This window comes from Zalophus californianus, chromosome 9, assembly GCF_009762305.2.
Source record: "Zalophus californianus isolate mZalCal1 chromosome 9, mZalCal1.pri.v2, whole genome shotgun sequence".
NCBI lineage: Eukaryota > Metazoa > Chordata > Mammalia > Carnivora > Otariidae > Zalophus > Zalophus californianus.
This window is the reverse complement of record NC_045603.1, coordinates 27718174-27730982: the sequence shown is the minus strand read 5'-3', so window position 1 is coordinate 27730982 and position 12809 is coordinate 27718174. Positions and strand designations below refer to the sequence as shown.

The 12809-nt window shown below is 34.6% G+C and overlaps 1 protein-coding gene across 1 annotated transcript in view; it reads right to left on the bottom strand.

The window, feature by feature from the left end:
• The window catches only part of EEA1 (early endosome antigen 1), a 125550-nt gene that overhangs the window by 14624 nt on the left and 98117 nt on the right, over positions 1 to 12809 (bottom strand). The window contains 6 exon segments of the mRNA XM_035729300.1: positions 660 to 710; positions 712 to 797; positions 800 to 842; positions 6531 to 6725; positions 8503 to 8604; positions 10077 to 10407. Of these exon segments, the coding sequence (XP_035585193.1) occupies positions 660 to 710; positions 712 to 797; positions 800 to 842; positions 6531 to 6725; positions 8503 to 8604; positions 10077 to 10407 (808 nt within the window).

Here is a 12809-nt window from a genome sequence, read left to right as displayed (position 1 = left end):
ATGGCTGAATAGTATTCCATTGTGTGTCTGTGTGTGTGTGTGTGTGTGTGTGTGTGTGTATACACATCACATCTGCTTTATCCATTCATCTGTCGATGGACATCTTGGCTCTTTCCATAGTTTGGCTACTGTGGACACTGCAGCTATAAACATTGGGGTGCAGGTGCCCTTTGGATCACTACATCTGTATCTTTCGGGTAAATACCCAGTAGTGCAATAGCTAGGTCGTAGGGTAGCTCTATTTTCAACGTTTTGAGGAACCTCCATACTGTTTTCCAGAGTGGCTGCACCAGTTGCATTCCCACCAGCAGTGTAGGAGGGCTCCCCTTTCTCCGCATCCCTGCCAACCATCAAACAGCAGTCCTTTTTAAAAATCACCTTTTTACTTAAAGATAGGAAAGTCTTTAGATAAGCTTATAATATAGCAGTTAACATATTTCCAAATTATTTTACTGTTGTAGATTTTATTTTTAAATGCCTACATTTACATATGTATTTTGTAATAATATAAAACAATTTAATTTTTAAAAAGCATGTCACTCCAAAGATAATGATTTAATAGAAAACAAGCATGATATTTGCCCATCTGGACTCAAATCAGTCATTTAATAAATGTCTATAAACAGCATACTGAGTTTTTGTGATATATTTTACTATACCTTAAGATCTTGCCTGGTGGCAAGAAGCTCAGATTCCTTCCCATAGAAATCAGGACTGAAGCTGTTTTAGATTTTCCTGACTTTTTTCACAGGTATTCTGTAGCAATGACACTTTCTCTTTCTCTGCTGCAAGTTCTGGGCTGCTTGTATTGACTGCTGCTGTAGTTTACTCTCCAGCTCTGTCTGGAACATCCAATAGTCACTTACAACAGTGTGCATATAGAAAACCACTTACGAATATAAATGAAATCCACACAACTACGAAGAGTCCTGAGGACAAATTCAATAGCATTTATGCTATTGAAATTCTTCTTTAATAAAGAGTAACTTACCTTATAGTTACAAACTTAAAAGATTTACAAGATACAAAATCCAGCAAATCCCAATTTAAAAACCAAAAAATAAAAAAGCATTAAATAAAGAAAAAAAGCATTTCACTGAGAAGTATCAATGTCTCAGGAGACTAACAACCACATTCTGATGGAAGATGCATGTGCTAGATGCTTTAGAAGATGATATAATTTAAGGTTGAACTAACAAATTTCTACATGAAAGAAATAAAAAAGTCATTATTGTGTTGAAGTATATCATTTCTACTCCTTGAAATTCCAGAACAACTTGGGAAATTCTACAGGTCATCTTTCTTAACAATAAGGCAGAAAAAGGAAATCTTGCAAAGGTCTGACTCCTCTAAACCCTAAACTTGTCTTTCGTCTTTAAGAAGATTCAGGAGATATGTACAAATTATGACATAATTAAAATATATGCGCACAGTATGAAAATAAGCACTTGGCTTTTAAAATAAATACACAACTTCAATGCAACTTCTGTTGAAATGAGCAATGACCCCTTGCTCCAAAATCCAATATTCATGTCCTTGTCCACATCTTACTTAACCTCCCAGCAGTAAATAGCTGATGATGTTCTCTCCTAGAAACATTTTTCAACCTGGTTTCCAGAGCACTTGTATTTTAGGTTCTCCACCTATCTCATTGGTCATTCCTTCTTAATCTTTTACTAGCTCCTCTTCTTCTGTTTGATCTCTCAATACTATAGGACCCAGGGTTCTGCCCTTGTCCTTCTTTTATTCTACACACAGTCTCTTTCTAGAGTATCTCAACTACACTCATGGCTTTAAATATCATTTATTACAACTGACTCCTGAATTATGTCTCTAGCCCGACCTCTCTGCCTGAACTCTGGGCTCGTTATGACCAAGTACTTCCCTGACATCTCCACTTCAATGACTGGTGGATATCTCTCTCAAGCAGAACTCTTGATTCCTGACACTGCTCATCAAAAAGCTGCTACTTTCCCCCAATCAATAGGATCATCTATCCACTTGCACAAGTCAAATGGAGAGTTATTCTTGATTCTCTTTCCATCATCTCTCATCATCTAATCTATCAGCAAGTCCGGTGACTCAACTTCCAAAATATATTCCCAAATCAACCACTCCTAACACTTTAGTTCATGCTATCATCAGTACTGCCTGGACTACTGCAACAGTTTTTCAGTGCCTTCTCTGCTTGCTCTTTATCTCCCTGTAGTCAGACTGCACCATTCTCTGTTCAAAATTCCCCAACTGATTCTAATTATCCTTAGAACAAAATATATCATTCTCTATTGTCTTATAAATCTATAAATTTGCATGTATATGCTTTGGCCCCTGTCTACTTTTCTGAGCTCATTTCCTATTTTCTTCTTCTCTCCCACATATTTAATCTATGTTGGTCTTCTGTTTTTAGAAAATACTAAGCTTGCTCTAGTTTAAGGTCTTTGTACTAGTTGTCTCCCTGGACCTCTGTTCGGACAGCTCTTGTCTTTCATGTATTAGCTCAAATCTCTTCAGAGAGGCTTCTTTGATCACCCAGCCTTTAGTAAGACTCTGTCTCATCACTGTATTTCACATCACCTGTTAGTTTCTTCCCAAGAAAGTGTAAGCTCCATGAGAACAGGTTCCTTGTCTGTTCATGGCTGTATCTCCAACACCCAGAATTGTGCCATGGCATAAAATAGGTGTCTAGTAATATTTCTTAAATGAATGGATGACAGATTGAAGGTGGAAAAGCCTGGGATGACTATTAATAAGCTACTGTAATAGCCTGGATAGGAGAACAAAATAACGTGGACTAAGACTGTGGCCATGGAAAATGAGAAAAGGGGATGATTCAAGAGAGCTAGGAGCAGACTGACAGGAGGTGATGCTAATGCCCATGGAGGAAAGGGGTTTGACCTCCCTATATGTTATCTCATAACATCCCATGTCACCTCCTTTTCATTTCCTCCAATTTAGATTCTTCATGATGAAGAATTCCTGGACATCTTTTTTCATCTTGAAGACAATACTGCTCTTACAATTTTCTTTTATAGAATACTACTTCTTTGCTTTAACACTTTTTTTCCTCACAAATAGTTTTCTTTCTCTTCAATCACCTTCGTGGCTCTCAACTAAGCCCTCTGCAAAGTCTCACTAATGACCAAAAAGACCCTTTGGGCTCGTATTGGGCCTTCATTATCTTTACTCTGACAGACTGATTCATTCATTTAAAACAATTGCTGATGATACTTTTTTGTCAAAAGACACAGTTCTCTGACCTTGAGGGACTCAAATATATTAGTGGGGAATTAAAAAAAAAAAACAGATCAATGCAACAGTTTGATAATTGCTTTAATAGAAGTAAACCCAAACTTCCAAAGGAGAATACAGGAGGGTCAGTCATTTACAATTTACCCTTCACAAACTGACCAGTTTTTGCTCTAAAATGGGTCTGATCACATTCCTCCCTTCTTTAAAAATCTTTAATCCTCCAATATTAAAATTTTAAAGTGGAAACAACTATACAGTATATACTGTGATTTGACTGCATCCAATTCTGTTGCCTTATCCCTCCCCTCACTTCTCCATTTACCATGCACTCCAACAGGTAACGTTCTATAACATTTCTAAGCTTGCAAAACATCGGTAATATTGTTTTAGCTCCCCAAAATGTCTAATTTACTTTTTTAACCTTTCAAAATTATAATCATCTCCAAAAGCCCAGTAAAAATGCTAGCTCCCTAGAAAGCTAGTCAAAATTTCCATTAAGTTCTAATTTTTCTCATATTTCTGTTTAAGTTCTTGTTTCATTCTCCTTTATACATTAGTTTTTTCTTTACATACCTACTTCCTCATTAAATTATAAGCTCCTTGAGAGTTGGGGGCCCTATCCTATCCATTCTATATTCCCACAATAGATTTCAAATAAAGTTGGTGCAGGGGCCATTGACTTACTTGCAGGATCCTTGATCAGTGGCTCTCAAACAATCATATATATCCAAAATGTGCGTGCGTATGTGTGCGCTAAGTGCATGCACATACATATCTATACCCATTTAAACATTGTTTTTCCTATTTCATTGTGGGCCAGTCATAACTGTCACAGACCATCACTGCAGAGTCGACCATGCACACCGACACACTTAGATCATAGTTTGCTATACTTCCATATAATAGCCAACAACTATTTTGCTTCTATATTGCACTGGGCACAGTCCTGCATATTTTAAATACATTTTCTCAATCTTTACAACTCTACAACTCCATTTTATTTAGCTCAGAAAGATGACTCACTTCCCTTTGACCATAAACCTAATATGTGTCACATGAAATTTAAATTCAGATCTGCCTAGCTCCAAAACTTACCCTGCTTTCCATGCTACACTGATCCTCAACAAAACCAAACTATACTTGCCTTTCAATGATTCTCTAGTTACTCTAAATTCAAAATCTAACTTACAGGGCACCTGGGTGGCTCAGTCGGTTAAGCGTCTGCCTTTGGCTCAGGTCATTATCCCAGGGTCCTGGGATCAAGCCCTGCATCAGGCTCCCTACTTAGTGGGGAGTCTGCTTCTGCCTCTGCCCCTCCCCTCCACTCCTGTTCTCTCTCTGGCTCTCTCTCTCAAATAAATAAATAAAGTCTTTAAAAAAAAAATCTAATTTACAGCAACTGGCTATCCACCCAACACTCCCCAAAATGCCATCATCCTTACCAAGGTTAAAAAGTGTGCTCCTTATTTTAGCATCCATACACTAACATAAATTAAGTATAGCCACGGCTGAATGTTTGTGTCCCCGCAAAAGTTCATGTTGAAGCCTAGATCCACACTGTGATGGTATTTGGAGGTGGGACCGTTAGCAGGCCATTAGGTCATGGGGGTACAGCCCTCATGAATTAGTAATTAGGGATTAGTGCCCTTACAAGAAGAAACATGAGAGAGAATCTCTCTCTCAGCCATATGAAGATACAGCAAGAAAGCATCGGTCTACAAGCCAGGAATTGGGTCCTTACCAGACACCGGATATGCCAGTGTCTTTATATTGGACTTCTCAGCCTACAGAACTGTGAGAAATAAACATTTATTATTTAAGCCACCAAGTCTATGGTATTTTTGGTAAAGCAATCCAAACTAAGACAACTTTCAATGAAAACATTTCCTTTAAATCTCCTAATTCCTTTAAGATCTCATAATTCTTAAGGGGTCATCTAGTCAAGCCATGCAAAGTATGGTCAATATACATAATCATAAATCTACCAGAAATCATACTGTAACTAATAATTTAATTAAGAAAATGTGCTAAAATAGTTGGGCTTTATTTTTTTTAATTCATGAAGTTATGATGCTATAAAAATGAAGATCTGGGGAATACTTGGATATGAGGATAATAAATTTTGGGGAAAAGAATTACCACAAGATATCAAAGCATACAACAAAATATGTATTGTGATAATTACATCCTGACTTATAATTATACATAACACCAACAATGCACAGGCAAATCTGTTTACTCTTGTTTGTATTCTTAGAAAATTACTCTTTTGTAAAGTGACATAGCAATAGTTATACAGTAGTCAACATAAAATACCTATTTACAAGGTTAATTTTTTCCTCTAGTGATGTGATAACCAACTCAATGACTTGACATATTTTGTTTGTTCTACATAAGAAAGACTTCATTTCTCGGGATACCTGGGTGACTCAGTCAGTTAAGCACCTGACTCTTGATTTTGGCTCAGATCATGATCTCAGAGTCCTGAGACAGGCTTGTGAGATGGAGCCCACATCAGGCTCCATGCTCAGAGGGGAGTCTGCTTGAGATTCTTTCCCTCTGCCCCTCCCCCCAAAGCCCCCACCCCACTCTTGCACGCACACTCTCTAGTAAATAAATAAATCTTTTAAAAAAAAGAGATTTCATTTCTTCTTTGTCGACCAATTGACATGCACATACCAACAACAATAGTGAAAAGCTTTTTGTTCCAATATTAAGTACAATCCATTTGTCAACTTCTTGTACAGACAAGTATTAAAACACATTTAAGAATAAAAAATAGATGCTCAATAATAAATGAGAACAGTTTATAAATGAAAACCATTAAGATGTAACTTAAAATATCAAACAATTATAACTATATGAAACCAACACTCCTGAATTTTTTTTAATACATACCATTTTGTGGTTTTTGTTATCTTCCCTTAATAAGAATTTATTTTTAAATTCCTTTAAAATTTTCTAGTGCCCTAGAAATGTTGTATAAATTATTCCCATAATATTAAGTGTTAATTATATTATTGTATAAAAAGGTAATTTTACGTCTATCAGATGATTAATTTTAAATAAAGATTATCTAAAAACATGGTTAGTGAATGGAAATCCAGACTTATCTATTACATAATTAAGTGCTTTTATACATTAAAAAATAATTAGAAAAATTACTTAGAAAAATTTTGAGCATATATAAATTTTTGTTTGTTGCAACTCATCTGTGTTATCATATTATTAACTGCAAAGATTTCCTTTCCATACAAAGTAAACAAATATCATATTACTACCTTCTGTGAAATAGCAATTTTAACTTCTCCTTGGAGTGCTTCAATTTGCTTTTTCTTCTGTTCAGTCAATTGCTTTAGCTCATTTATGTTTCCCTGAAGTTGTTGTTCTTCTTTTTCCTTTTGTTTTAAAGTATTCTGGGCCTGTACAACTTGTCCCTGAACTGAATTGAGTTCCACCTTCAACTGATGAGAAGTCTAAAAGAAAATAAAATCTGTTTAGCATTCATCATTCAATCAAGACACATTTACTGGGTACCTTCTACATGCCAGGCACTACTCTAGGTAGAAAGTGTTAAGCCTGATGGCCACAGGTGATCAGTAGTAAACCAAAAAAAAAAAAAAAAACAAAACAATCCCTGCCCTCATGAAGCGTTCATAACTGATGCTATTCACTATTAGATAACATGCTGGATTAATCCTCAATATTTGTTTAATCTTACCTTCCTTTCTAGCTTTTAAGTATATATTTGGATAGAGCTTATAAATGAGCTAGACTAGTATTACCTTGCATCATAGAAAACAGGAACATTAACATCAATCTTTAGGCTGCTAGAATGTCTACTGTCTTTCAAAAATATTCTCAAAATGCTAATTTAGCCTATTGGCCACAGTTAATCAGAAAGAACAGCTCCATATTAACTATGATAAAACTAAAATCATTTTTGGCAAATATGTTTAGGATCTGTCTGATGACACTGAACTATACCATGCAATAGTTTCCTCATTTAGAGACCTGGGGCATATTGTGCTACTACCTTGTTTTTACAATCTACTAAGATATATTTCTGTTCAAAATATAGAAGTCACACTGAGGTTCTTCTGTGGCCAAGGGGAACTACAATGACCTCCCACCGTTCCAGCCAAAGTCATGTTTTCGTGTTTTATGCATATTTCATTATGAACCTAACTTGAGCGTTTGACCATATTCAAAGTTACTTTTGAAAAGTTTCACTGCTAAATATGGTTGCTTCAGCTTATCTCCAACACAAAGGGAAATGTTTTTGTGCAAAACAGGAGTCAGGTAGTGTAATGATGATGATTACAATATAATAACCAATGAGAAAGTGATAGCTAACATTTGAGCATTTATTTTGTTATTTTGTTATAAGCGTTCCAAGCACTTTGAAATATATTAACCCATTTATTTCCTATAATAATCCTATGGCATAGATTCTATTATTAGCCCCACTTTACCACTGAGGAAACAGGAGCACAGAGAGATGAAGTAATTTGCCTAAAACAAGGCAAGACAGCATACCTAGCAAATGGCACAGTCAGGATATTTAATCTGGATTCAGAACTTGAGCACTAAGCCACCATAATTTTGCCACATAATGACTGGCATCTAAAACACAGGTAGTCTTCTTTCAAGCAACAACCAGACTACAATCACATTAAGGACCTCTCGGGACTAGATTTTGCTGCTTTATCAAATCAGATCTCTAGAAAAACTACATGCCTGGACTCTTAACTGCTAGAGGTAGGTCTTCAGAGAATAACAACTATATATAATACCCATTTATTTACTCATTTGCTTGATTTTGGATGGAGAGCAATAAAAGCATTAACCACAGAAAATCTGTTGTTATACAACCGTTAACATACCACTAAATATAAATGCCCATGAAATAAAGAGCCGTTAAAATATTATTTTTATGGAAAGCCTATCAAGATATTTTTCTCAATCATAATAATGTTCCTTAATCTAAATTATCTAGTTATAACTCTACAGCGCATTGACTCAATTAACTTTATTAATTATAATCCTTTATTTTGGGTCTTTCACTATAAACTAGCTTAAATCTTTAGTAGTAGGTAGAACACAAATGACAATTTTAAACTTTCTTTTGTGATCCATTACATTTCAGAGAAATAAACCTCCTCTGACTTAAGTATCAGTGTGAAATTATTTTGAAATACAGACCTTATTATTCTTTACATATTTTATGTTACAGAAAAAAAAAAATCTTACCTGCTTCTCTTTTTCAAGTGACTTTTTCAGTTCATTCTGTTCCTTAAGTGTGTTCTCCATCTGTACTTGAAGCTGATGCTTTAATTCTTTGCAAGTTTTTTCCTAAAAAATATCAAAACTACATTATACAGTAGATATCTGTAGTAAGTTTAAGAAGTTTGATTTATATGCTTAGTAAGATCCACACATGGAAATATACTAGAATCACTGATGGTTTAGCATGGGATAGAATCATCCATTTGAGTTATGAAATAGCCAAATATTATAGCAGTAAAGGTAGACAGGCAGAAAAAGGTCAAGAGCTTCTATCATCAACCAGCAGAACACTTTGGAAACCACCTTTTTATGTCACACAATTAATTATAATTAATTAACTTGTCATGCTATTTTAAAAGCAGAATAACTGGCTGGTTCAGTTGGTAGAGCATGTGATTCCTGATCTCAGGGTCCTGAGTTTGAGCCCCATGTTGGGCATGGAGCTACTTAAAAAAAAAAAGCTCATAAAAGCAGAATAACAATCTTCAAGAAAATGGAAGGAAATTTTTGTAAAAGAAAGTATTAAAACAATAAAGAATCACATATTATTAAATACGTGTTTATATTACATATACATATATATAAATTCATATAAATAAAGAATAATCACAACTTAAAGGAAGATATACATATAAGAGATATTTTCTCCAAACAGAAAGGAACATAAAAGTAACATACTAATACCATATTTTTTTGTGATACTAAACACTTTCACTGACCTTCATATTGAAAACAAAAGAATTTTACTTTTGCTGTTACTCTGTTACTCTGGGTTAAAAAAAATTTTTTTTTGGAAGATTTATTTATTTATATGAGAGAGAGAGTGAAAGAGTAAGCATGAGCGGGGGGAGGGGCAGAGGGAGAGAAACTCAAGCAGACTCCATACTGAGCCCAACACAGGGCTAGACTCCATGACCCTGAGACCATGACCTGAGCCGAAATCAAGAGTCAAATGCTTAACCAACTGAGCCACCCAGGCATCCCATGGGTTAAAATATTTCTGAGAATACATTCCCCCATTAAGCATTTCCTGAAACTGTGTGACTTGTATTCCATATAGTTTAAATATGTTTTATGGTATCTCTAAGACATGGCATTATCTAGAGTTCTAGAACACTCAAAACATTTAGAACATTCAGAGAGAATTAGAAAGTTTATAGTACCAGAATTAAAAGTCATCAAGATCTTTTGATTTTTTTTCTGTTTTTTCGGGAAAGAGAATAATGTTTGAACCAGCAGCTACATTCTCTATGAAAATGTCTCTGAGGACTAACAGGCAGCACTCTCTCCCAAATCCAGCATCATACCAGCAATAGACAAAAACTGTATATTCAACTAAAAGTTTCCTGGGCCTCTGGAAATTCTACACACAAACACCAGGATCTTTTTCTCAGGTTAAGCAATCCCAATTCTTTTTCTCATAAGAATTATTTAAAATCATTTAAATGTAGGATAAAAAGTCAACAGTGGGTTAAGCAGAAAAACCAGTACATTTTAAATAAAAATCACTTCTACCTAAGTAAACATAAACAACTAACCAAATCTAATATAGCAGCTTTTCCTTTCTGATTTTCCTTTTCAAATTCACTTTTGGAGTTCTTCAAAGAATCAGAAACTTTTGATAAATTCCCTTTTGTTGCAGAAAGCTCCGTCATTAGAGTTTCTTTCTCCATCTTCATTTTTTGTAGTTCTGCTGCTGCTGTTTGAATTTTGTTATTCAATTCCTTGTGCTGCATCTTTGCATCTTGACTTAAATTTTCAATTTCTTGTTTAAGGATTTTTTTTTCTTCCTCTTGCTTGGTAAGCCTTTGCTTAATATTTTCAAGGGCTTCAGATTTTTTCTGGAGATCCAACTTTGTACTGGATACTCTAAATATTTAAGAAACAATTTTTTAAAATAATGCATAATTTACCATTCCTAATTTAGCATTAAAAATTAATTATTATTTTTTAATCAATAATTGAGTTTTAAAACTTTCTTGTGTAGGTCAGGAGTAAAAATAATAATTTAATATCATAAAACCACACAACTGAAAACACCTTAAATTTGATCTGATCATTTAACAGATAAAGATGATTTTCCTTTAAGTCAAATAAGTTAAGGGTAACTTAAGGCTTAATCCAGTCGCAACGGATGCCCCCCAAAAATGTACATATAGCAGACCCTCTTGTCTACAACAAGAAAAGGTTTTCCATGTACCTTAAAGAATTTATTCATTGTGTTAGCCCCCAAGCATATAGAGAACTTTGCCTCTTTCCTTGAAAACATAAAACACATTACGTGTTTTTTAGATACTAAACTTCAAAACATGATTAACCCAGAAAGAATAAAGTAAAAAAATAAAAAATAAAGAAATATTTCATTTCAAACAGAGAAAAAACAAAAGATTTATTTTAATTCTAGATCCTAGCAGACTATACAAGAGACTGTACCATTTGTCCCATAATGTAAGTTTTCTAGACCTAAATGAATAAGCTACAAGAATAAGGAAATGTAGATATAGCTTTAAGAAAGTTAAAAACTTCTACTGTTTTGATAAAATGAAATTATGCACCAAAGAAAAAACACATGTTAAAGATCAACCATTTTTAAAGTGAAAATAAAACCAGATGCAAAGTAATATTTCTTGAATGCATACTATTTCTGATGTACTTTATAATCAGTATAAATTTAATAATGTTAAAGAGAAGTTGTTAAAAGATGTACTAGCCACCATTTGAAGTTGGGTATTCATACAATACCAGAATTACATTTAAACTTTGAAATTTTTCAATTTTTATTCCCAGAAACTTACTTTTACTTTCTAAAAGTGGCTAGAAAAGATGAAGTTAAGTGAATTCATAGGATACTGTACCTCACTGATTTTCAAAGGTCTAAATAGAAAGGTCATTACCTTTTCAATATAGTTATAATTCCTATCAAGCAACCCTAAAATTAGGACTTGATATATATTACTATGCTACTTAACTTTCCCATAAATAATTATTATAAAATCATAAGATTATGTGAATCAAAGAAGGAAAAACAGAAATAAAGTCTTCCATTGTCACTGTAAAACTTTAATTTTAAAAAGGGTACTAGAGGGTGCCTGGGTGGCTCAGTCGTTAAGAGTCTGCCTTCGGCTCAGGTCATGATCCCAGGGTCCTGGGATCGAGTCCCACATCTGGCTCCCTGCTCAGCGGGAAGCCTGCTTCTCCTTCTCCTACTCCCCCTGCTTGTGTTCCTGCTCTCGCTGTATCTCTCTCTGTCAAATGAATAAAATCTTAAAAAAATAAAATAAAAAAATAAAATAAAAAGGGTACTAGAGGAAGTAATAAATAAATCCACAATCATAGTTGGAAACTTAACACCCCTTTCTCAGAAATTGACAGAACCACCAGAGGTGGGGCGGGGGGAGGGGGGAGGCAAGGATATAGAAGGTTAAACATTATCTGGAATGAATAAATCAAGGGAACAAAACATACAGAATAGGGGAACCTACTCAATGGTACTGTAACAGAGCTGTCTGGTAACAGATGGTAGCTACCACTGTGGTGAGCACAGCAGAACATACAGAGATTTTGAACCACTATGTTGTACACCTGAAACTAATGTATTATTGTGTGTAACCATATTCAAACAAACAAAAACCCTTTCTTTAAAACACTATCAACTTGACTAACTGATATTTATAGAACACTTTACCAACAGAGAATATACCTACGTGCACATGGAAAATCAGCCAAGATAAACCATACACTGGGCCATAAATAAGACAGTTTGAAAAGTCTAAATTTTACAGAGTATGTTCTCTGTTCACAATGGAATTAAATTAGAAGTCAGTAACAGCTATCTAGAAAAGCTCCAAATATTTGGAAAGTAAACAACATACTTCTGAATACTCCATGTATGAAAGAAAAAAAATAACAAAGGATATTAGAAAGTACATTAAACTGTACAGTAATGAAAATACATTGTAGGATGAGAGTTGGAGGGAGAGTTGCATGCACTGATGTAGGTGAGCCTTGAGAAAGGGGAAACCTTGCACTGTTTTTTTGGGCTGAGCCCTGGGATCAGGGGTAAGGCTTAGTCAAACCCTGGATGTGTTTACCCAGCCCTTTTTCCTAGATGGTACAGTAGAAATGCAAGACATCACATAAAAAAGTTTCCATAAAGTATACAGGCAAAAAAAGACTTTAGCATTAGAAGCTTTCCCTATCTCAATATGATATAGAAGCCTCTGAATGAGTTCTGAACCATGAGATTAGAACATAGAATAGAAATGGGCCCA